The sequence below is a fragment of the Heliangelus exortis genome, chromosome 2 (assembly GCF_036169615.1).
Source record: "Heliangelus exortis chromosome 2, bHelExo1.hap1, whole genome shotgun sequence".
Lineage (NCBI taxonomy): Eukaryota > Metazoa > Chordata > Aves > Apodiformes > Trochilidae > Heliangelus > Heliangelus exortis.
Window position 1 is genome coordinate 78,710,420 of NC_092423.1, and position 26,358 is coordinate 78,736,777.

Genomic DNA, 26,358 nt, shown 5'->3' on the forward strand with positions numbered 1-26,358 from the left:
TGGACATGCAGAGACAATATTGCTACTTAAAAAACCCAACAAAGTGGAAGCAACACTGTGTTAGTGAATACCTTTTTTTTTTTTTTTTTTTCCCCACATTGATGGCATGCCTATCAAGTAGTCCTTGAAAGGAGCCCTATCACATGAGCCCTTATTTTGCAAATGTTTTCTATTGTGAGCTCCCACCCGTTATTTTCCATTAACATTCAGCAGCATGTTCCTCATGGCCTCCCTGGCATCCTGACCTACCCATTTGCTAGCAGTGTTAAGTGCCTGACTAATCTTCTAGACTTTCACTGGATTCACTGAAGTCAATGGACTACACTGAGGCTTAAAATTAACGAATGCTTTAGAGTTAGCCAGGATCAGATGTTATGGTTGCTAGTAAGGCACTTGTCTTCTTTGCTTAGCTTCAGTTTATTATATTATTACAGGAGTTTTCCATCAACTGTGTTGGAAATTTAACCCTTTGAGAGGAGAGAAAGCAATTGTATGTTGAAAAGTTAATGCTCAATAAATGAGATTTTTTACTTTTTGTTCACTACATCCCAAGATGGAGGAAAGGAGAATAGTTGTCACATTGCATTGATTGTTTGCCTACTGTGATTAACCTGAATTAGTATGTATGTGTCATCACAGGAATGATACTCAAAGTAATCTTTTTATCTCTGAGAAGAAAAAAATGATTATTTGTTGTAATTACCAGGGATGCAAATACATTTTTAAAATTTTTTTTGTATGGTATTAGAAATTTATACTAGAGCTATCTAACTCATGAAAGATACTGGGTCTCAGTATGCTAAAAAACCCAAATGAAACCAGTACCAGAGTAAGATGTTGAAAAGAGAAGATATGATCCTTTTTGGGTTTTGAAAATTGTAATTGAAAATATACAATACAAACACAGATGGCCCAGCACAGAATCTGTGTAAGACTTACTGAATAGATGGCATTACTTACATTAATTTCCTACAAACTTGATTATGAAACAACTTGAAATTATAAAAATGGGAATTTTTAGACCGCATCCTGAATTTAAAATAAGACGTGCAACAGCATGCAATGACTCAGTTTTAACCAAGTAACCTTAGAAACGTCTTCAGAAACGAGTTTGAGTGGAGTGTGGTTAGACTTGAGCTGTTTACCACTGCCAAGCGTGTGCATGTATGTGTGTCTGTGTGTACATAATGGCTCTTATGAGTGTACACTTGCCATGTTTATTTTTAGTCTTGCTTCTTCCTTGCTGTGATCTGCACTTACAGTTTTTGGAAGAAGTTTTCTGATCTGTGCTGCTCCAATGTGTGCTTGACTGTCTGTTCAAGCAGCAGTCTAAATCCAGAAAGCACAGTTTGTAAATATCTTCTTGCAGCTACCACGCCTGGACTGAGCTCCAGAGTCCTGCCAGGAGCAAAGCTTACCAAAGGAGCTTGTTTTGTTTTGTTTTGTTTTCTGGAAGGAGGAATTTGTAGGACAGCAGGCAGCAGAAACACAGAAAAGGCCTTTTAGGAGGCAGGTCATTGCACAGTTGCCCACTCTTTATGGTGTTCTGAAGCATCTCCTGCTGGGCAGAATCAGGCAGCCAATACTGAATGGAAAGTGAGTTTGCTTAGGAGCAAATTGGGAGGAGGCAGCAAAAGGACACTGTTGAAGTAGTTTGTGCTTCAGATTATGTGACAGAGAAGCAGCCCTGGTGTTGCAGAGCCTCTCATACCTCTTCATGCAGGCTTAGGGAATTCTAGAGAGACACTGGTAGGTAGTTTTCTGCATTGCTTTGTTACAAAAAAACTAAAAAGGAAAATAGATATGTTTGAAAACTGCGACATGCTCAGTCAGCTTTACTGAAAGACTAGGTTTAAGAGATGAGTGTTGGTGTGAATCGCTGTGTAATGTTATGTGGAAAGACTATTGGATAGACATGCAGCTATTCTTCATGTACTGGTGACATGTTCCACTGGAAAAAGAGCAGTATCCTTCAGATAGCCCTGGTGCCACTGCTGAAAACTTTGATGCTCAGCATTCTGTTAGCAAACAGAATATTCTTCTCTCTGAAATAAAAAAAGCAATTTGTCCCTTCTGTGGTAGGACTGTTTGTGTGCATGTGAGGCATTAGTACTAAGATTACACTGGTTTATGGAACTATGGCATGGTTTATTATATCAAATATGCTTTATACTCTCCATTGAGCAAAGAGTTTTAAGTTTATGGGGGTTTTAAGTAGTTCCTTCTGCTCCTTCATCTGTCTCATCTTGCTCTTCTCCCTCTTTGGTGGGAATATCCCTTTACTCTTTCAGCTTGATGTATCATATGCTTTCCATTGCATATGTTATATCAAACCCTGGTTTCCTATGAGATTTATGGCACGACTCCTATTTGGTGGTATGGACGTGTTTTAACATTTCAGTGTGCAATCATACAGGCGCAGAACAGATCAGGTAATGTGACATAGTATGGAATAATTCATATACACCACCACTAGCATGGCTTTGGATTTCCTTTCAATTGCATGGGAAACACTGGATCATCTATACATCATAGGTTCATTGTCTTTACAAAAAATTTTCTGGTTTAGTACTACATTTCTTGAGTAAATCACACTGTGCTATGGGTTTGTGCTGCAATGGCTGCATTACTGCCTGTGACAATATATGTTTCCACCCCAATCTTTCATACCACTTGGGGGGGGGGGAAGGAGAGAAATACCCCCCAAGTAAAATCATAATAAAATCATCTTTAATGCTAACTCACATTAATATTGGAATCTTTGAGGGGCTTAACCTGTATATAAGTAATTTTTTTTTTGAGATTGCATCAACCCCAAATTTCAAACAATGTTAGTAAATGGAGGCAAGACATGACCACATGCATCGCCATTCAGCTTTTGCAAAGGGCATTACAGATCAGGAAAATACTAGCGAGTGTTAACCTAAAGCCAAAGTAGATCTAAATCACCCCAGAATTAAAAGTTCCCTGTGCCTTAAAAATGCCACCTGAGGTTCAGAGCTGAGCTAGTAAAATGGTGTAAGTGTCAAGTGAAGTTGTACTTCTTTGGACAGGTAAAAAAGGAAAATCTTTGGATTTTTAGGTTTTGGAATAAGCCATGAGACTTGGACTATAGATATGATTGATCATAGCAAAAAGGAGACTCAGTTGTTTCCCTCAACTATCTCTTGCATTTTTACAGAATCCTTTGACTATTTTTTTCATTGCTTTGTTAATTTTGACAAAAAATTGTTTTCTGTAGAAAAATAAAAGGGATAATATGGATGACTTTCAGATATCTTCTTATTTTCATAATTTTTGTTCCTTCATCTTTCAAATCTAGCATATAAAAATCATTTGCTCATAGGTGAGGGATAATTGACAAGAGCCAAATACAGAGGCCTCATGAATGTGGTTATATCTGTGAGATAAGATACTTGAACTTTGATCTCCAGTGTGGGCCAACACTAGAAGTATGTTTAAATTTGAGTACTATTCTTCTACTGAGCATTACCTTTCCCTTTGCTTTCTGTTATTGCTATGGAAAATAATTTGACTGATCTTGGCAGTGGTCTTTCACAGGAATAAGGAATTAAATAATATTGCAAAATAACAAGCTCTTAGGAAAAGTAAAGCATTCTTCAGCATTACTGAAAATACGTTAAATTGGTATGAAGCTGCTAGTATTTTACTGGAATGATTGTGGGAAACTGAGTGGTAGGGGCTGCTTCTGGGCTTTTAGGTGAATGTAAGATGGATGATGCTTCTGGTCAGTACTGAAACCTCTGTTGTGGCTTCCAGCTGCACAAACTGGCATGCAGTTTCTGGCCTCTGCTCCTGAGCTTCAGCAGTGTATCTAGATTCCAGGATTTGCATCCAGGATTCAAATGGAAACATACAAGCCACTGGAAGGAATTTCTAAAGCAGCACAGGAGAGTTTAAAAATCTGTGCTTATTTACCACCTGAAAGAAGCACAAGAGTGAACTGAAGCTGGCAGAAAGCTATCAAAGTAGAGTGAGTGTCTGTAGCAGAAAGGTGGTTAATCTGAGGAGCTGGAATTCTTCTGTGAATTTTTTTTTAGCTGCTGAAATCCAACAAAAATGAAGTCTGAGAGCAGTGTTTTGGGAACCTGACTTTGTGGAATTTTGTTTAGAGCAATGGAAATGCATTAGCCAGTGTTGGCACTCTAGTTCATATAGCTGTGTCTTGTTTATGTTGATTTGTATTATTTTTAGTGTGTGAGATTGCAGGAGGAGGCTGAGGCCTTATGGACTAAATGTCCAACCTTTTGGGTCTTGAGGGCATGCTAGTGAGACTGAGTCTTGTCTCTGTCATGACCCCTTTTGCACTCAGGTCTGAATGATGTCCTCACATACTTCAGTTGCCAAGAGTGTGAATCTGGGTCCTCTCAAACATCTTTGGCCTTGAACTCACTTGTTCAGAGCAGAAGGGAATGCTGTTGTATGGGAGAGAAAGTATTGGGCAAGAAGTTCCCCTTTAACTGAAACTTCTGATAGTTGGGCTTTTGTGGCATCAGTGAAAATATTTGCTTGTGCTGTATGATCTAAATTGGGATGACTGTGTTTGTCTTATTAATGCACTGTTCCAAGACAACACATGTAGAAGCTGTAGCTTCCTCATGGTCTGAAACCCCATTGCAAGGCCTTATCCAATAGCCTGGAAATGTTTGTCACTGAAGTCTCAATCTTTAGTTCCCCCAACCTTCAGGTATCTAAGAGAAGGGAGAACTTGCCCTTAATTTTTACTGGGGTGGAAAACTTCATCCTTTCCAGGTGCTGTGGCACACAGACTGTTTGGAGTAGGCAGAGTAGCTGAGATTTACAAAGTCAGTACACAGCTTGTCAGTAGTATAAGTGTTCATCTGTTGGGATATTTAATAGCTTTTTTCGTTATTTCGTGCACAGAATAGTTTTAATATAGTGCAGATGATATTGATCCAAAATAAAGTGATTAACTACGGCAGGCAGAAGATGTGAACTGGGGAGGTGAGGAAGTCTCTTTATTTTTTTTAAGGCCAGAACTTGGGTGGTGGGCTGCTCGTGCAGGTGAAATACAGTAGCTATCAGTGGTGGCTGCTAGAAACTGCACTGGACCACATTTTCTCTGTGAGCAATTGTGGATGATAAATGAGGTGTTTTTTCTCTAATCATAGGGTCAAACTTGAAGATCACCTAGATCTATGGACCCAGAACAGAGAATACTTTCTGTTTTTAATAAAAGTGGTATTACATAGGGCAGAGGGAGAGTTTATCTAATGGTAATGAATTCATAGAACCGTATATTATCATAAGTGGGTAGAAGCAAAAGTCAGAATTTAATATGCTGAAATGAGAAGGACCAAGTGATGACTAATCTTACAATTATAAGGCATGGCATATGAAGCTGCCAGTTGGATGACATAGATTTTTAATAAGTACATCAAGTTGCAACTTGTAGTGTGTTAAGTGAAGAATAGAAAAGTGCCATATTAGTTTGAATACAAGTGGTCTTAAATCTCAGACAACCCTCACTTTTCTGAGGCAATGCTTTGCATATGCTTTTCTGTATTTATCTCTTAGTGTATGTCTGTACCTTGCCTTGCTGCCCCTTATGCTCCCCCTGCAACCCAGGTGCAAGCCCTCCCTTTTATCAGGTAGCCAGATGTGCTGCTCTCAGGCAGTAAAACCTTTTAATCATAGGACTAAAGCTCTCCCTGGTTTTAAAGAGTGTTGTATGGGGGGAAAGCAACTATGGAAAAGGAGGTGTGACCCTCTCATACTGGAGAGAGTTTTTGGCAACTGGAGAGCGAAATGACACCTCTCCATGGGGTCCTTTCCCCAACCCATCCCTTCCCTGAGCAGCAGGGATGCAGTTGTGTTTATGTTTGCTCACCAAAAGGTGCCCTTAGCTCTTCAAAGGGTTTGTATCAAAGTCCCGGAAGCATGATCTGTGGAAGAGAGTGAGTTGGACTTGTTCAGCTCTTTGCAAAGGGGGAACAGCAGGGAGAAAGTGGAAGGAGATGAGATGATAGTGTTTGGGGATAATATGCCTTAAAGAAAGGGAGGAGTGAATAAAAGGAAAATTGCAGACCTCCTAATCATAGTGCTTTGTTGGACATTGGAATAAAAGCTATAAGAAAGGGTAATATAAGACATAAAGGTCATAAATGGTTAATGAGATAATTTGCAACATGAGTTCACCAAAACTAGATTGTACTGGAATAACCTGCTTACTGACCTTTTCTTAGATTGAATCTCATGTCTTTCTATTTACTGTCAAGGCCCTGAGCATGCATTTTCTGTACTGCCACTTGGGAAATATTTAGTTAAGCTCAAGGAGATAGATATTCTTGCAAGATTGTAGTTGGGCAAGGACCTGGGCTAAGGAGCATTGTCAGTTTGTAATTTTAAAAATCAAATTAATGGAAAGGAATGATACTACTAATAAAGTTCCGCAAGGAGAAGTCTTTCAGGCACTTGAAAAATGCTTTTTCATTTTACTATCTTGGCACAAGCCCTGAAATACGTCAAGGAAACTTTTAGATAGGGGAATATTAGGAGGCATTTTTCTGACAAAAGGAAGATAAATCCTATGTAGAAAGAGTTTAGCAGATCATAGGGAAAGAATATAATGGGAACCAAGCTCCTAACACACCTAAATAACTACTTACAAATGGGGGAAATTTCTGAGAACAAGAGGAAAAGACCTGGGTGGCCTATTTGACTACAGTACTTCTCAGTCACCTGCATTAGGAATATAATAAAATATTTCATGGCTTAATCATATAACAAGGAAAATTTGGATTGTTCTGTACTCTTAGCGCTTCATCTGGGGAACTGTCCAGAACTGTGACCCTCTGTAGGTAAGAGAGACTCTTTCCAGCCCTCTTTCCTTCTAAACTGGTTTGCCTGGGTGATCAGGAAATTAAGAAGCCTTTTGTACACAGGCCTGACTTAGTTTCTTTTCCTTCTTTTCTTAAAAGTGGAAAGTCTGCTAGCTTACATATCTGCTATTGGTAAATGGAGATTCATCAAGACTGCTGAATCCCGGCAATAATAAGTAATTTGATGAAGGATATGACAGGCTTTTTTCAAAGAAAAGATCAGTTAAGTTCCTCCAGGTAGCTTTTAGTAAAGTAGCATCTCACCAAGGACAGTGTGAGGACAAAAGGTATCACATTAATGTCTTGTTTTCACACAGCAGGCTTTGCTTTCAGGGCTTTGACTAACCAGCTGTGTTTGGTTTATATGGAGGATCTTTGTGGTAACTGAAGTTCTTCAGTTTTTCCTTGAAGAATTGAAACAGGTAGCTTTGTTGAAGGTAAGAGTGACTCTTGAGCTATGGTTGCACTTCATCTGGTCTCTGACCAAGCTGTGAAGTTTTAAAGGCTTATTCATCAAAATGTTGCTCTTCTTCTAGTCTGAAGTTGGAGTTCTTATCTAGTTTCTTGTCTGTGTTCCAGCTTGAGCTGCTTATGGCAAGATTCTGAAGCTAATGCTGAACATAACTGATCATTCTTCTCCAAAGTGATCTAATTCATCTCTTGCCCTGCTTAAGGTCCTGACTTGTGAATCTGGGAATACAAGGATTAACAGTTTTGGCCAAGAATTTCTTTTTCTCTGAAGTATACCAAGATTGTGATGGTTTTTTCAGACTGCAGTAGGTTTCAGACTGTTTTGTAAAACCAGGCAAAATGTGATGCAAGTCTTCAGCCAGCCATGTGATGATGGCAGTGTTGGTTTCACAGGTGAGGCATCCATTTGACATGCAAATGATGTCGATTTGCATCTGTGGATAATCAAGACCTAATTGCAGGACAGTTCAGAATCCTTCAAGTATTTGTCACCTTTGGACTAACAGGCATCTCATCCTTCTAATTGAAAGCACTATTAAAGCCCTTCTTGAAGGTGAACCATTCCAGTGGTTTGTTGCAAACTCCTGCAAACACATTTCTGCTTTACTTTTGCCAGTGACCTTCTGTCACCATTTGTCTCTTGCAGCATTTGTCGTGGCCATTTCTTATTAACATTGACTCTCTTCTCGAGTGACAGGACTCCCAGCTTATGGTCCTTTCCTTGCCATACTTTCAGGGATAACCTAAATTCGTGAGATTAATGGCACATCCCAAGGTCTGTTGTTCTGGTTGTGTTTCTTTTGTTGTCTCTTTTTTTTTTGCTTTAAATAAGTTCCTGGAAAAAAAAATACATAGCCATCCATTTCCCTTTTTTTTTTTTTTTGTGCTTAATGCTTATTATAGAAGGATTTATTTAAGAAATTTTCTGAGTTTTTGAAAGTTGGATACTATATGTTTACCATTGTGTGACTGCTATATTAGTAAGCATAATGAATTAAAAACGAAAACATTATTTTACGGGATATGGTCTCTGTGATGATTACTCCAGCATCAACTTGGCTTAAGTCCTTAAGCCTATCATGATCTCAGTGTTAACAGTAGCCCTTTTTTTTGTCACTACATTCAGCATTTCCTTAATTTCTTTTATTTAGTGAGAGCCTGTTAGAATTGCTTTAGATTATAATGATTTAATAATAGGAGATTATTTTAAGTATTTTAGCAGAGATCTCAATGTATACATAATGTGAACAACCTAAAACTAGCTTGAGTAATAGTATAATAATCCCTGCAACAAAAAGCCATAATTGTAGAAGTGGATAATTGGTGGTCTGAATTTTTTTGCAGACATAACTGAATTCTTTAGTTAGATTGTATTTCAAGTGATTATGTATACATTTAATAAAAGCTCTATGCTTTCATTCTCATGTTTTGAATGCAGTGAGTCTCAAAGGGATAAGGAAGACTTGATGAGTAATACCAGTATGTTACAGAATATCCAAAGAACTCTTCTTTCTTGAATGTGGCATTGAAAGTAAGACCGTGCCATCCCCTCCTTTTCCCACCTGCGGTGTCACAGACTTATACCTTAGGCCTTGGTGAATTTTAAAAACCTGGGATTGCAACCAGATAGATTCTTGTTGAGGAGAAGAAAGCTACTGGCAAGAGGTGTTTAATACTCTGTCAAAGATGACTTTACATAAAAGAAAAATGCTATCTGATGCTTTTCTCCATTCACTCAATGAAATGGTAGTTTGAGTACAAAGCATCACAGATAGAATCTCCAAAAGTTAATATTGTTCCCACAGATAATAACATGCAATCTCATTGTAAAAGGAATTACAAAAGATAAACTGCAAACACTTCTGTGAGCAAACCCCAAATGTCATGTTCTGGATTTCAGCTGCATGTATCAGAGAATGGAAGGTAGGTTTGCAAAAAAACTATGTGCAATATTCTTACCATTTTCTAAAAGTTGAGCTCATGGTCAGGAGACATTGGAGCCATCAGTTTGTGTTTACCTTTTTAGCAGGAAAGCCACCTGTTGGAAAGGTGAATACCAGGAGTGACAGTCCAATTAGATCAAAACTTCAGGTTGCCCAGCAAAAGACTGTTTAGGAATACTGTAGTTGGATGGGCTAGATGACACTTCATTACCCCTGAGTTTCATTTTCTGGTGTTACCCTTCCCACAGGGTTACACAAAGTGGGTTTTGGACCCACTGTTCCATAAAGTTCATTTCTTAATCAACAAATTTTCTGTGCCGATCTTGTAACTTTCACTTGTAGCTGGATTTAAGCTTCAGGTGTCCTTGCTGTTCCCTGTGCAGGGAGGACTCCATGCAGAAAGGCTTTCCCCTTCCCTCTGTAGCAGTGCTGCACTAAGAACTTGCTCCATTTCAGGTTGACTGAACTGATACTTAATTTGGATGAAGAGTTACTAGTTGCTGGGTTTTTAAAATGCTGTGATTTTTTCCGATGATGTTAAACTTAATGAGAAAGTGAAGTTTTCACTGTCAAGCATCAGTACAATAGCACTTGATTCATTTTTTGGAGGTAGCAATGGATTTTAGCAATTCTCTCCATCTATGTTTCTTCTTAGCTGGAAGAAGTAGGGTGCCTGAATTTTGCCTTTGTATGTCTTGTCTCAGGGAGGTAGGATGGCACAGCTTTGGGGAATTGAAGACACACCGTTCTTACTTTTGATTTGCAGTCCTTTTCAGAGAAGTAACTGTAGGGCTTTGCAAAATATACCATAGAGGTTCTTTATTGGATATTTACTTTTGAGGTATGTCTCACTAAATATGTTAGTATTTTTCATCCTTTAGTTGCCGAATTGATTGTAATGCCACAGCACTTGCTTCACCCCATGGTGCAACACAAGTTTTTACAAGTTCAGGGTTTGAAATAATAAACTTACGTCTTTCCTAAGATAAAGATGTTTAGCAAAACTTCAAATAAGTTCTTTTCTGCTACACAGGCTTGGTATTATTTTCAGTTGTTGTGAAGCCTTGGTGAGCTACCCAAACAGCTTATGCATGGCTGCTTTGCATTGTTGCCTGGTAACATCATCCCATTGCTGAGGCACTCAGCTTTCAGTCCAAGTGGTTAGTGAGCAGGAAAGTTAGAAAGAGTGATTTATATTGCTGGATAGTAATATCTGTTCCTGTTCATGTAAAGGACTTCTTTCCCCATTCTTGTAAAATTAGCTGCGTTGAGAAGAAGGAAGAGTTTTAAGGTCAGCGTGGTGGAGGCACCCAATGTGTTTGTTCAGTTAACAGTTAAAAAAAATATACACATTTCTATCTATAATTTTCTGCCTTGCTGAAGGTAAGCTGTTGTTGCTTTGTGGTAGTGGTTGGTTTGGAGGAGTTTTTGTTTTTTATATTTTCTTCAGTGACAGCTCTCTAGATAAGAAATGCAATGGGAATTACCTCTCTGAACTTGTCTGTCACATTTAATCTGTTGTTTCTTCCTGGCTATCTTTACCTCTTATCTCTTTGCTCCCAGTCACGCTCTTTTCTTCCACTAGCAATTTATTTTTTATAAAATGTTTTAAGCAGGTGAATGCTTTTCAACAGAATGAGAACAGTAGCAGAAAAAACAAAATGCTTGCAAGGAATCAAATTTATGGTGTGTGGGGCTTTCTGCTTTTTCCTAGTTTTGCAGAATTAAAATAACTGATACAATACTTAGCAGAAAAGTCAAGTTGCATGTCTAAAATGTAAACATAGACAAGAAAATATTTTTAACTTCATTTATCTTCTAGATACACTTAGGAATGTAATTGATTTCAGTATTTGATTAAAAACTAGTTTAAATAGGGTGAAAATTATTTAGATACTTCTTATAAGACATTGTAAGCTTTATCAAATGATTGTAATTTATTTTTATTATTATTTGGGGGCTTGTTTATTGCACTTTGAAAGGTGTCATTTTTTTTTCCCCCCCTACCTTTATTTTTAGCACTGATGTGAAAAATGCTAACCCTAGGTCAGAGGCTGGTGTTGTGGTGTCTCTTAAGCAGCCAAAGCCAATCTGTTTTGAGGAGACTTTCCTAAGATACTTAATCTGGTTAATGGACAAATTATGTCTGGGAAGTTCTACAGTGTGAACCACACTGCTGAATGTGGCAGTATCCTGACAGTGAAACTGCTGATAGGGGTGATGGTGCAATGGTAGTTCACAAGAAACACTCCAGACAATGCATCATAATGCACTTTAATCTTCTAAGTAGAAAACCTGAGAAAAAGCAGATTCTTATGAAACTGACAGACAGGGCAAGTAATATTCTTTAAGTTTTGAGGGCTTCTGTGTTGTAGCACTAGTTTGAGGTGGTTTCCTGTAGTGTGGTCTGGGAGTGCTGAAGCGGCACATTCGTGTTATTTCCAGATGTGCCGAGCTAGACAGAAGTTGAAAGGCATAGTGTGCTGTTAGTCAACAACACAACAAGTATTTCCTCCCTTAACTGTAAAAATAGTCCCAAGTCACTGACAGGATAGTGTAGTGAGAATGCAAGAAGATACATGAGTTTAATTCTGAACTTCTTAGTTCATCTTTAATTTCAGTGTTTAGAGAAAGAAAAACTTCAGACTCAATATGTTTAGAATTTGTGTGTCTAATTTAATCTAAACAGATGAGAAACCTTTTTTTAAGCAACAGATATACCAAATTAAAAGGAATTTAATCCAGAGTGTGTTTTGGTTCTGGTGAATGCTATGGGCACAAGCTGACGTACCAAGGTGTGCATTAGCTGGTGCTGCCATATGGTCTGTCATGTCTTACTGGTTAATTTAACCATCTGTCATGTCTTGACAATTTGTATTTGCTTTTAGTATTTGGATTAGGTATGTTTTCTTCTCTTTGGTACTGGGCTTTTCATAACACAGTGCTGGCTGGCATATTCTTAGTATCTAATTTTTATAAGCTTTATTTATATATATATATATATATATATAAAAAATAGTAGTATTCTAGGGTAAGCATCTAAGAGAAACTAATTTTGAAAAGGTTTTCTACCTCTGTACCATGTAAATCAAAGTTATTTCAATCCTCTGAAAGACAAGTAACATACCAAAGCTACAAAACTGCTGTGATTTTCTTTTAGTTTCTTTGCCTTCTGTCTCTTATCTTACTGATAGGCTTATTACAATTTTATCAGCATGTAGGGTTGTATTTTGTTGTTTTGTGGGGTTTTTTTCATTTTGTCGGTTTTGTTTTTGTTTTAACTTGTAATCTAAGAAAAACTCAGTGCAAGTTACATGAGTAATGTTGTCATTATATTTGAAATTAAAAGTCTGTATAGCAAGTTGTGGGTGGCCAGTCTTCTTTGTTAGAAACTGAAATCTCCTGAGTGATGTGTGTCATAGTTTGCTCAGAGCCAGTTTGATAGTTGAGGCCTCAAGCAGCCAGCTATGTACTGAATGTTGAAATGTGTGGGATGCAACCCAGTTGAGTTAAATTGTGTAAACACACTACTTGTAAGTGGTAATATAATGGTCATTGAACTTCATGCTCAGGTCGAATCTCCTGAGTGATGTTTCTGTATCATAGATGTAAGGCAACTGCTTAACAGGACTCCTGATTAATGCATTTTGTGATAGGAGTATCTGAATGAGGGCTGTATGTTTTTTCTGGTGAGATCTGGGTGTTTTTATTTCATGTTGAGAAGATCACTTGTGTAATTCACGTTTCCAGTGAGCTCTTAAATCCTCAAGAGGAGGACAGTGCCATATACTTTTGTTATTAGAGATGTTTGGAGAGGAACGTGGTCTAGTGGGAGGTGTCCCTGCCCATGCACGGGAGCTGGATCTTGGTGATCTTTGAGGTACCTTCCAACCCTAATCATTCTGTGATTCTATGATTTTGCAGGGCTCCTTCTTAGGGCTGCAGCAAGGCAGGGTGACTGCTTTTAAAGGTTTTCTCAAAGGCTGCAAATAAAAACTGGCTTTATTAAGGCTTATGCAAATACTGTGTATCCATTCATTTGGATAGTTTTAATGTCTTTAGTTTCTTGAAACGAAAAATGCTGCCAAGATAGTGGTTTACTTTATTGACCTACACTGTCAAATAAGCACTGTCATTCAAATGTGTTTGTAATATTTATTTCCATGACAAGCCTGCACAAGCTCAGAAGAACGATTGGGGATTATTTTGTGTATTTCTCTCACGTTACACTTTCCTGCTTACAGTATTTATCTTTCCGTGGAAAGTGAGACTTTGTCTAAAAACAACCATTTCCCCGTAGTACTGAGGAACACATCTGAATAATTTGGAAACCTACAGCTAGTAGGGTGGGGGCTTAACTGCAAGGGTGGAGATTGTCTTTTTAATCCTACGTGTAGACCTGTGTTATTTGTTGTTAATTTCTGTTGCCCTTGAATGTGGAAAGAGAGCAAAGGTTGTAGGAATGTGTTAGCTTCATTAGGTAAAATTCCTGATTAATTCTAGGTTATCATCATTGCCCTAACCAGAGTTACTTGGGTGGGGGCTCACAAGGTGCTGCTGGAGCTTCATAAGTCTATTTTTACAAGCTCCACAAAGATGCAGAAGATGCTTTCTGTCAGGTTTCAGTCTTTAAGTTGGACACTTCAGGAGACAGAAGACTTGCTTCCCTATGCTTTGTTCTTAAGTTAATCAGTTTCTGTTCTAAAAAGTAAATGTACCCTGTTATTGTTTTTATTTTCTTTCTCCAATTTGCCTGCTTCACTTTTGATGCCTCTCACTGCTATTTTAGAGCCTTCTGGTTTTCTCCACAGTTCCTGCTGTGGTGTATCTCTGGCATTGCAATCAAATAATTTCTCAGTAACTTGTCAAACTGAAGACTTGGCTATTTAAGGAATTAATTGTCAAGTAGTTTTTTCAGCCCCTAAGCAATGATTTAGCCCTTCTCTGTGGTTTTGGGTTTTGCTGTTTTTTGATCTTTTCACTCTACAAGGAAGGAAAAAACCTCATCTCCTTCAGAACTATGATCTTAAGAGTTCTTTGTCTTCTCTGATACTAAATAAATCATGTGTAATTAATGTCTTTCAGAACTGTAAACTTAATAATGACTGGTCTTTGAACCTTATACTACTGTCTTTGAATGGGCTTTGATGCCTTATGCTTCCCCAAGGGAAAAATAACATTGCTGTTACAGATGTGTTGACCAAGGAGGGGGAATGTACATTTCAGAGCATGATATCAAGGAGTTGCACATGGCCTTGATGCACATTACTGCTTTGGTTTCAAGCAACCTGGAGCAGGCAGTGTTATTAGTGGGGGGAAAGGTTGGTGGCTGTCTGAGGTTTAGACCAATGCAGTTTGGGGTGATCCATGTGTTTGTGATGCCATTAGGTACAGTGAAGGCACCCCTGAGGCCACTGAGCCTCCATGAATGCAGCTTTGGTATTCCAGTGTTTTATTGCTTCCTGGTAGTATATTGATTGCTGTTGACTATTCTGACCTTGTTGCTTTTCAGACCTCTGTGAACTTTAGGGTGCATTAATGCAAGTGGTTTTTGGAAGCAGATGATATGGCTCAGTTTGCAGCTTCAGCTAGTAAAGGATGTAGCTGTTTGCTGCTAACCCCAGATAAAGGCAGGAGAGGTGTCATGCATCTCTTTCTCTTAGTGGCATAAATCCTTTGAGTTTGTGGTCTTTGTTTTGATCAATTATCCTCACCAGTTTTACGGTGTCTTCCAAGTTTGCAGCACAATGTGGAGAGACTATGTAGATGTGTGTTCTAGATTAGCTGGTCTGGGGCAAATTACACTGGTTTTATTTTATTCTTCGTTGCATCTTTCTTGTCTGGTTTGCTGGAACTGTAATATGTTTAGAACTAGTTTCTATGGTTATATGTTTGTCTATTGTTTAATACCATAGTGTTACAGCCTGTATTGCATGTGTAGTATGCAAATAAATCTGTTAATTATTAGCATAATAAACTAATACTAAACTTCTATTTTGTGTTAGACTAATATTAGCACTTGCAGATTCAGAACTATGAGTAGAGTAGGTTGTATTAAGCTCACCTTACCAAAAGACTATTTCAGAACACATTAGTATTTGGCTTATAGTGCCATTACATTCAGTGTGAAAAATCTTTTAGTTCACTGGAAGCAGGATTAAGAAAAAATGTATTGCTCCAAAGAGCACTGTTAATTTTTAAACAGACAAAAGAAACATGGTACTTATAGAAGGCACTGTAATTCTTTATTCCATAGCAAATCTGATTTGTTGATGAATCTCTGAAATGTTGGCCTCATTTTTCCTACATTTTTTTTCATCTGAAGACACAGTGAAATTTGGATATAATCAGAGCAAGCTGTATTTTGGGCCACTCTGAAAGATACCAGACTTTTGGTGGAGTCGTTCAGCTGCTCTGAGAATCAGTCTCATAAATGCGGGGCTAAAGAGCATTTTGAAAATGCAGACCATGAAGAATTTAATTTTCTAATAGTGATATTAACTTCCTCAATAATTGCAGCAGTTACAGATAAAATGTGTCTTTAGGATTCTTGGCAGTCTTTCTAGTAAAGGGAACAATAGAATTACTTTCAGTCATGTGCTAATGGCAAGTCAGTCTGAAAAATGTTTGAAGGGAAAAATATGCAAATAGGGTATTCCACTGAAAATATGAATGTATGTTGAAAAATTCTGAAGGAAAACCACTATATGGCACAAACTGATTAGAATGTAGGGAATGGGATAAATTATTCCTTTCCTCCATACAATTTGTATTAAATCTGAAGAAATTTTGTGTTTGTTTATCTTTCTCATTTCTGTCCTATGTTGCTATCACACAGGATTTTATGCCTGGTTTGAATTTTAAAAAGTATTTTAAAAGTATTCAGTGTTTATGTTTGCTTATGTAACAAAATAAGTATCAACACCATGAATGTGGTAGAGATTTTCAGTGGGCATGGCTATACCTTTTGTCTGAACAGCACAAACTAAACTAATAGAACATCGCCTTTATCCGGGATCTTAATCTTTAGTGAAGCAGCAAGAAGATCAGCCTTCTTATAACTGCATCTATTCATCAATTTTAACTTATTTCATTTGTAGATCTTAATATGGGGATAACATGTGAACTTAGCTCTGACTTGGCTTCTCCCTTCTTCTCCCCCATTCTTGATTCATTTATGATTTAGGGCATTCCTGGATCTCACAGCTTGATTTTTGGGTTGGCTTTCTTAAAATTTATTTCTTCTCTCTCTCTGTAAGAAGAGGTATGTATCTCTCCAAAATACTTATTTTCCTTGGAACAAATGAGGTTTTGGAGTAGATGCAGGCAGCTGGATGATGCAACTGAAGTGATTAACTAGAACTGGAGCTGTTGCTGCCCTTGCACACTGTTCTCATTTGTATGTTGAAAACAGGTGGTTTGGGGTTTTTTTGGGGGGTGGTGGTTTTTAATTGTTTTTAATTTTGAGTTAAAATGTAAACCTTTTGTAAAGTAGATCCTGTATTTGTCACTGTTTTTCTCTCTCTCAAACATTTCTTACAAATCTATTTGCAGCTGGGTCTCGGGCATCTTACAGCAGCCAGCACAGCCACCTTGGCTCCGAATTAAGGGCACTGCAGTCTCCAGAACACCATATAGATCCTATTTACGAAGACAGAGTTTATCAGAAGCCCCCTATGAGGAGTCTCAGCCAGAGTCAGGGGGACCCTCTGCAACCAGCACACACAGGCACATATCGCACTAGTACAGGTAGGTGGATGTAACTTGCATGATTGTCTTTTTATGGTATACCTCACTCTTCAGTACTAGTTCTTCTTCTCTTTCTGGTGTGCCAAACAAAAATGTATTATGTGCATGCCAGTCAAACAGACTTACCTTGTGCAGGTGGCAGCTCTGTCAATGGAACCCCACAGGCATGCACAAAAGGAAGAAATACTTAATGTGGTCCTTATACCAGTTAAGCTAATTTGGAGAGGAGACCTACTTATAAACAGATAGTGAAAATACTTTTATTCATCTTGTGTATTGTCTTTGAGAAAAATCTGTTGTCTCTGAAGAAACTGCTAGGTTTTTTTGCTTGCAAAGTTATTTTATGTGTTACAAAGGGACTGCACAGTTCCTTCCACATGAAGCTCAAACACTGTTCACTTGCTTTCCAAGTGGATTATAAATAAATGTTCTTCCTCTCTTCTGCAGAGGTACATTTAGGTTCACAGATATAAAACTGAACTATGGCATAGCAAAAAGCTGTTTAGTTTCACTGCTTTGTCCATACATAATAATGATTGTCCATTAAATGCATTGGTGTACAAGTCCTGCTTGCAGAATGTCCTCTCAACCAAATGAAATAAAGCTGTATGTTAAGACCCACGAATAGATCACAAATCAACAGGGATATTTGTGGTGTTTAATGCACAAAATAATTAGAGTATATAAATGCTGCAGCCAAAATAGGCTAAAGCAGATGTAGAAGGAACTTGCTAGGAATTGTAAATATTTCTGGTGTTTTATCTTTGCTCTGTTGATCAGAGGGAGGATTCTGTCCATTCTCAGACCACTCCCATTTTCATCAAGAAAAAATGTGTACTTTTTGGAGCAAGATACTTTGCTTTCTTTTAACATTTTTTTTTTTTTTTACTTTTAAAAACATTTCTCCATGGCTATCTGCATGTCCAAAAATTTCTGTTGCCTTATGCAAGTTTTGGGTGTTTGGAGTACAAGAGAAAATCCTTAAAAAGAAGTTTTTCCACAGAAATCTCAAGTTAAATGCTTGTAGCAGCTTGATATTTTTCAAACACCATTACACTATTTTCTTCCTGTGAAAGAAACTATTATTGTATACGTTTAGTGTAGAGTCATACATGTATATGAGGAAAGCTTACTATTCTTTACATGAAGGGGACAGGACCTCTGCCTAAATGACCAAGCAGCAGAGGCAGTTAATAGTGAATGAAGCAACGATTTATATTGAACTTCAGGCCTCATGTTTCACTGGTGGTCTTCTCCTATTTCCTATATGATGCTTTCTTTCCCAGTCATGCCCTGAGGAGGATTTCTTGTTTTGTTTGCAACATATCCCTAGCTTCCCTGTGCTGAAGTAGCAGCCTGTCTTGTGACTGTATTCTTCACAACACCTCCTTAAGGAAAGAAACCTTGTCAACATAGATCACAATTATAGTGGATGAAACTGGGACACAGGATGCTAGTGGGCAATGCCCAAAGATGGGTTTTCAGAAGGGAAGAGGAAAAGCTAAAAACATAACACTGGGGTTCCAAAAGTGGGCTCTATATGAAGATTTTTTTTATTATTTTTTTTTTTTTTTTTCCCTATTTGGAATGTGGATTTGAATATTGCTCCACGACCTTCATCATGAAGAAGGACCCCATTGGCCTAGCTTTGTGTTGGGCTGATCCTCCCTCGCTTTCCCCCTCCACCCCTATTATCAGGGTCTGGGGAAATAAAAGAAGGTGGAATCTAGCCAGACCAATTATTCTGTTGTTCTGTCGATTGCTGTTAGCTGCAAATGCTGTCAGCCTTTCCTGCAACCAGGCTGAAGAGCTGTCAGCACTCAGAATTTTGGACTGGATCAGATCAGCTTGCAGTCTCTCCCTGCTTCTACCACAAATGCTTGTTGGAAAACATCCCTCTGATGGATACCATACAATTTTTCTCAAATTAGCAGAAAGGAGGGGATGAAGTTCAGCTGAATTTTGGCACAAATAACTTTTTATTTCTTCTCTGGTTTCTCTTAAGTGTTTTTTTTTTTACTATATTACTGAGTAACTGTTTGTCTTGATTACTTCGTAGAAGAAATGAGGGATATAGATTGCTATGTACTCGACGAAGACCTGTACCAAGGGTTCACTGCTGTATCTACTGTGTGCATGAATAGTATCAGGATGGGAGATGGAGGGAAGCTGTAGGACTTCAGTGTGCTTCTTTGTTGACCATATTTCACATTCTCTTTGTCTGTTACAACAGTACTTTTAATCATGAAGGTGGTGCACATCTGATGGAAATTAAAGGAAGGCAAATTTACTCACTTATAAACTTAATTTGGGCTGTGTCCAAAGCCTGTTTTGTTTTTTTCTTTCTCTGCAGCTAACATTGGCCATTAAGAAAAAAAAAAATTACACTAGTTATACTTGCAAACCATTTACTTTTATATTGTTTTTTCTTTAAGGAGAATATGCTTTCTGAGTTTGAAAATTTCACTTAATTTGGAAGGTTAAGAGACTCAGAGAGTGGAATTGTTTTTTTAAAATATATACAAGATATCTTTCTTTTTTGTGAGCTCCTGAATACTAACTACATTCAGAAATGTTTACACAACTAAGGGTGGAGCCCATTCAGTTTTTCATCTTCTTGGTGAATCAACAGTCAGTGAGCAGAATTCAATAACCTAAAATCTCTCTAGGGGTTAACTAAATTAAGTTTGTTCTACTCAATCACTGGTTTTCAGGTGATTTTTTTTTTAAACTATATTTTCCTTTTATTACACTCGTGAATGAAATGTGTGACGATAGTTTTGCACTAAGGGCTACCAATTGCAGAAGATACAAAATAGTGATAGCTTACTGAACGTCTCCCTAACTAGCATAACTTTAGATAGGGGCAGGATGAATTCTTTTAAATTCTGGCAAGGTGTGTTACTGTCATGCATGTTACTTGTCCAAACCAAAAATAATCCTTCAAACTTGACAGCAGTAGCTACATAGGCTTTTTCAGTTGGTACCTTTCACTTCACAGTCCCCCTCAGTCTACAAAGGGTAATGCCTTCTCTCATATAAAATGTACCAGCCCAAACTTTTGCTCTAAAACTAGCAATAAACATGAAATACAACTCTTGAAATGGGAGCCCACAAAAGATGTGCCTGGGGGAAGTACTCACATATAATGTAAAAAATTAATTTACTTACTGAATAGCAACTTATAACTTGTATTTGTAACACAGCTAAATAACACTCATAACTTTTGTCTGGGCAGGCATGTTACTTATTTTACTAAATATCTGCTATTACTACAAATCTAAAGGCTTTGCATTAATAATTCAAATCCTAAGCTAATAGTAGCAGACATAAGCTTATTTGATGGGATGTTTACATGAATATCACTGGAACTGGGCTGTTATTTAAGAGGGAGGAGGGATTGCCTTTCAGGCAAAGGTGGGACACAAAACTGGTGATTCTTCACTTATTTGCAGAGCTAGACGTCTGGATGAGGGATTTAGACATTAGTTATTGTAATTTTATTCACGCTAAACATAAAAAAAGGTCAGGGTGGGTAAAATCTTGCTATTTAGCAAGTCTAGGGTTTCTGTAGATGCCTTGAGAAGAAAGCAGCTTTGCAGTTCAGGTTCTGGTCTGTCAGTGCCACCCTGCAGCAAGGGAGCAATGCTTGAGCAGAAGGGGTGGTTCTGTGGTTCTGGTTCCTCTCACCCTCTGGAGGCTGGGAGCACTCTGGGCGTTTGAACTCTCCACAAACTGTGTCTTCATCAGCTGAACTAAAAGCAAGGCTGGCTCTGGTAATTGTGGATGTTTAGACCTCAAAACCTGCAGAATGCTCACTCTTTTTAAGAGCCCTCACTGGTATGGGGGACTGCAAGCAAGCGCCTGTGTCCCCGACATCAGAGAAGTGGCAAGGATGAATGAGCCATTACACCAGAGAAGTGAGCGTGTCCTCCTCAGCTCTGTGAGGGAAGGGCTCATCTCAGTGGCACCACAGGAACCTTGGTAGCTTTGAAGAAAGCTTAGGGATTGCCTCAGGCTGCACAGGCTGAGGACAGTCTCTTCTCAGCCTGGAAGGTCAGCATGGGGAAGGCCTCTCAGCTCAGCTGTAGGAACTCAAGCAGCTCTGTAGTTACCTGTCCAGCTGGCATTAATTTTGAGTGCTGGGTGCAGGCAGCTGAAGGTGCCTCCTCGGTGAAGACAGGACATGCAAGGCACTGTGAAAACTCCTCTGTGCTTCCAAGAGAAGAGGGGAAGGGGTTAGGAAAAGGAGGAGTGTAGGGTCTGTGCTTGATATTGCTGTAATTGCAAGACCCTGAAATGACAGATTTTTTGAAAGGAGGTCAAACAGTGAAAGGATAATCAGTCGAACTTGGGATTGCCTCTGAAGATTGGCTTAATGAAGGACTTTAAGGTTTACCAGGTATGTTCTTGGAATGGCTATTTTTCAGGGAGTCTGTGGAGGGCAGGGGCACTCCTGCAGCTCTTTTTGTTTGACCTCCGAAGCTACCTGATGTCCCTGTGTGTGCAGTTGCCAGACTGCTTCCCTTGTGGCCTCCTCTCCTTCAGACAGGGTTTCTCTCAGGTTCCCCACACCAGTGCTTGGTGGTTCCACCAGTGCATTACTGTGAGACTGTTGTGGAAAGCTGTGCTATAGGTGGCACCACCTCCTGGGTGCCCCGTGGAGAGTGCAGATCAAAGAGAAGAGCTCTGTGAAATTTTGATGTCAGGTGCCAACAAGAAGCATACCTCATCTTGGGCTGGGTTTCTGTGCAGAGGAAGAGTTCTGTGAGGAGAGCCTTGGAGAGTTGGGATTCACCTTTTTAGAGGGAAGAGTTAGCTGTTGCTCCTGGACATGGTTTCTGTTCAAGTGCTTGCCAGCAGCAGGGAAAAAATTTTACTTCATTCTCTTCTGCTGCAGCTCAGGAAAAGCTGCTGAAGGTGAGAAACACTGTTTCTGGACAGATGCTGTCCCTTTTTTCTCTGCCTTCTTCCCCACTTCTGCCTGGAGTTTCTTTTGCTGAAGGAAAGGAGTCTGCACTGAGAGATGCCTTATGTCAAGAACTGCTCCTACTTATTTGTAATGATGTCCTTGTCCTTTAAAAGTATGTCTTGCTTTAATGGGGTAGGGTCAGTGTTAGTTCCCAGACTCCAGGCTTCACAGATTAGAAGAGCTGCTGGAGAGACAGAAGAGGACCCAAGTAGCTGTGCAGGTGTTTGCTGCTTTATCTTGGCCCTGGTGTTTGCTGTCCAGGAGGTTAAGCACTGTCTGAGCGGAAGATGTACAAAGAAAATTAGTGTTCCTTGTCACTGAGTTTGTGGCCTTCTCACATGTCTGGGCTGTTTCTCTGTTCTGCCTCTTTGTTCCATCTTATGAGGTGCTTGTGGTGAGGAACAGGTCTCTACTCAGGACATGAAAAGAGGAAGGGGAGAAGGATAGTCTTACTCTTTTTGCTGCCCCAGGGAGGAACAGCCTATTCAAAATTGAGTGCATTGTTGGTCTGGGTTTTTTTTGTGTTTTGTTTGTTTGTTTTATTTTGTGTGTCTTGTTGGTTGGTTTTTTGTTTGGGTTTTTTTGTTTGTTTGTTTTTGTAAGGGAGGGGAGGTTCCTAGTTTTTTGCTTCTAGATGCTCCTCCTCCTCTCCCCCTTTTGCAATGCACAAGCCAAGCAGGGCAGGCAGCCTGGGCTCTTAGCTGTCTGATTGCATCCCCTTCTCAGTGCCAGGTGCAAATGCTGTTCATCCCCACTTCCTGGGAGCTCCCTCCCTGTAGGAAAGGCAGCTGCATGACCAGTCCCTTTGAGCTTCTTGTTCAGCTGGTAGACTGAAGGTTCTCCTGGGGGGGTTGCTGCTGGAAAGCTGTATCAGCTGCCACCTATCACTCTGCTGCTGGCACACCTCGCCTTGCTCTGGGAGGGAGTGCTGCTTTGCTGCCAGGCAGTTCTGCCTTGCCAGCAAGGGAGCCAATGGTCTGTGGCAACTGCTGAGTTAGGTGCAAGTGAATTTTTAAATTTTTTAAATTTTTTTTTTTGCAATTTGGATTTTTACAGCATGAATGAAGAAAGGTGTTGCATGGACTGCTTCATGCTGATTCCAAATACCCAAGTACTTAATTTGCTGTGTGTTTTTTTTCTGCTGCTCTAGCTTAGGTTGTAAACTAAACTACACAGCTTTAATGAAACAGTGGCTGTGAAAAGGAAATTAATGGAATGTATACAAAAGTGATACCATGTTCATATCACCACAAGGCAGCAGGGAAGCCTTGGAAAAGTCTGAGGCTGGACTCTTGGAGTCAGCAGCAGATGGGAAGTAGATACAGGAACACGCAGATTCAGGGATGCACAGTTTGGGATTAAAGGCAGACTCCAAATGGACAGAGTCCTGTTTTGACACCAGCCATGGTTAAGGAGAAGCTTGACCCTCATCATCCCTCAAACTTATACTGAGTGTTACACACATGGGATGGAATATTTCACTTTGTCAGTTTTGGCCACCTGTTTGCTCCAGTCCCTAAAAGATGGTCACAGATGTGACCCTTTTATTCCCCTTTTTCCAGAGCATAAGATGTTTTTCAGAACCAAGTAGTGGCCTTGGTTCTGCAGACCATTCTCTAGCTGTAACTGTAAACCTTGAGTGTTATCAGTCCCAGGAGATGACACTTGACTGTGAAACATGCTGTTAACTTCAGATGGTGCAGCTGCCTAGAAGAGACTTAACTGAAAGTAAAATTACAAGAAAAAAAATTGGTTCTGTCTCAAACTGGGATAGTTGCACATCAGCAGTGGCAGGTTCCACAGGGCTGTTGATAGCCCAGTTGCCCCACAGTTATCTTACCCTTTCTCAGGCTGTGTTAGTATTGTTTCTTGGTGTGGATAATCAGATGTATCACTAGTAATTCTGTAATCTTCAGATTAATGAGTAAAAGGAATTTTAAAAGGGAATAAAGGATAAATATTTTTCCTATGTATGTGCAATTAGGTGTTTTCAGATTGTTAGAGGGAGCATCAATGAGTACACTGATATAGTTTTACTTATGTTTCAGAGCAGCATCCAGCTATTGATGTTACAATATAGTTCCTGTATTACAAATAATTAATTTTAAAGTAAAAAGAGAACGTTGGTTTCAAATGTTTGGGTTTTTTGCTTTACACTTGTAACTTAAGGCAAAAAGGAAGAGCAACACAAAAATCAGCTTTGATTTTTGCCCCACTGGAGTCAAACCCTTTGTCTATTGTACTGCTTCTCAAATCTTTATTCAGCCTTTATTCAGTCCTAAAGTGCAATAGATGGGTTATAAATAAGAAACATGTCTTCTCTCCACTTAGTCTTTGTTTTTTTTCTGGTTAGGGGACAGGTTTGATTGGTTTTGGTGAAGTTTTTTGGGGGTTTTTTTGGTTGGTTTTGGTTAGGGTTTTTTGTGTGTTTCCTTGGGGTTTTTTTGTTTTGTTTTGTCACAAGCTGATGTGCTGTGCAGGGACATGCTGTGATGCCACAGCTGCAGATTAATTGAGGACCATGCTGGTAAATCACACAGCATGGAGTTCTGGCTATAGGACATAATGTTTTCAGGGAAATTAAAAAGAAAAATTATTCCTACCACTGCATCTCTATTAGTTTGGTAATGTTGTGATAATAGACCTGTATTCCTAACTGACATCCATTTGATAACATTGCTTTGGAAGAGAGAATTATAGGAAGCAAGCAAGGAACAAATCTTCAGGACAAAGTAAATTGAGCACAAAGTGCTTTGGAGATCTGCATAGTGAATAACAAAAGCAATGCAAACTCATCCCATTTCATTTGACAGATCTGGGGTGTCTGGTATAGCCTTATTTGTGTTATATTATTGTGTATATGTCTAGAGGTGATTGTTTTCCTAGGTACAGTAGCATCTTCTCGGAGAAAGAATTCTTTTATTATTATTTTGTTTCCTTTATATTAAAATTTTGTCAGGAATATAATTATTTATTTATATAATAAATAAAAGTTATTTTCAACATCAGTAGTATCCAGGGGTCACTTTAAAGCTGTGTACAAGTGCTGAGAGAGGGAGGGAAGTGGCAGAAAGTGAAAACCCTGCAGAACCACCTTTCTGATCTGTGAGCAATATTCCCCTTATGGTGGAGAGCCCTCTCTCCAAGTCAGATGTTCATAGCTTCAAAGTATTGACCCCATGGTTGGGTTCCAGAGAGAAATTGTATCCCCCTGAAGACAGCACAGATTTCACCATTGCACAGAATAGAAACCTTTTAAAATGGTCAGTATCCACAGCCTCCTTCCTCTGACCAGTTTTTTTTTTTTTTTTTTTATTTAATAGAAGGATGTCTTAGAGCATGCCTGAATGCTTCTCAGATGTCCCTTGACTTTTGACACCTATTGAAGGAGAAGTGTGATTATAAAATCTCAGTCAGGGAAGTATCTACCCTATAAATCTGATCTGCCACGACTCAGAAAATACAGTGTCTACTCTGTGCCAAAAACTATCTATGTATTTATCATCTATTTATTGTACAGGTGTAGTCTCAGGTTATAGCCTGGTCACATCAGACTTTATTGATGCATGACTATGGCTGTTCTCTTTTATTTACTTCACTGTTTTGTAGAAATACAAGGTTGTAATTTATGAAATAAGAAGCAATACTAAAACCTTTCATAAATCTCCTCCTTATAAATCTTTGCTGAAAAAAATACAATGCTGTGCCCGAGATAACTACTCAGTAATGTCTTCATGACAACTAATGCTTTTCTTAGAGGATCATTCTTTCTGCAGCATTATATTTAAAGGCACTCTTACAAGAATCACCAACCCCTTATTTTTATTTTTTCTTCACACAAACTATAATAATATCTTTTTTATATGTAAGACTGTCCACTTTTAGAGGTAGTCTCTCCCTCTTATCATAATTTCAGCAGTTTATATGTACAGTTGGAATTTTTATGAGTACAGCAAATATTCAAAAATGCTGGTTCTTAACTATAATGGGTCCAGCACCTTTCAAACTATTATTTGCAGAAGTTAGGTTAATGTTTAAGGTGTACATATGACATGGTCTGGCACTGGAATACAAATGTAGGTAACTCAATAGTAAAATAACTGTCTGCTCCAGAATGGAAGCTATTAATTAAAATAGCTGAAGCTCAGTAGGTAAGGTGTTCTAAAACATACCATTTAGTAGCTACTTTATTACTTAAGATTATAGTGTACTAAATACAGAAACTTCACAGTCTGAAGGAGAAGACATCCATGTGCTTGGTGGCTGTAGTGTAATGCACTGCAGGCTGTTAATCTGTTTTCATCTCATAATATTTATACATCATTTAATAATATCTGTGACTGTTGTCCATGTGTTCTGT

At 38.8% G+C, this 26,358-nt stretch overlaps 1 protein-coding gene across 7 annotated transcripts in view; it reads left to right on the forward strand.

Annotated features, from left to right (window-relative positions):
• CTNND2 (catenin delta 2) overlaps positions 1–26,358 on the forward strand; it is a 630,944-nt gene that overhangs the window by 365,243 nt on the left and 239,343 nt on the right. For all 7 annotated transcript variants that reach the window (XM_071736667.1, XM_071736669.1, XM_071736668.1 and 4 more), the window contains one exon: positions 16,832–17,026. In XM_071736667.1, coding sequence (XP_071592768.1) covers positions 16,832–17,026 — 195 coding nt within the window. The remainder of the gene's footprint in view (positions 1–16,831; positions 17,027–26,358) is intronic.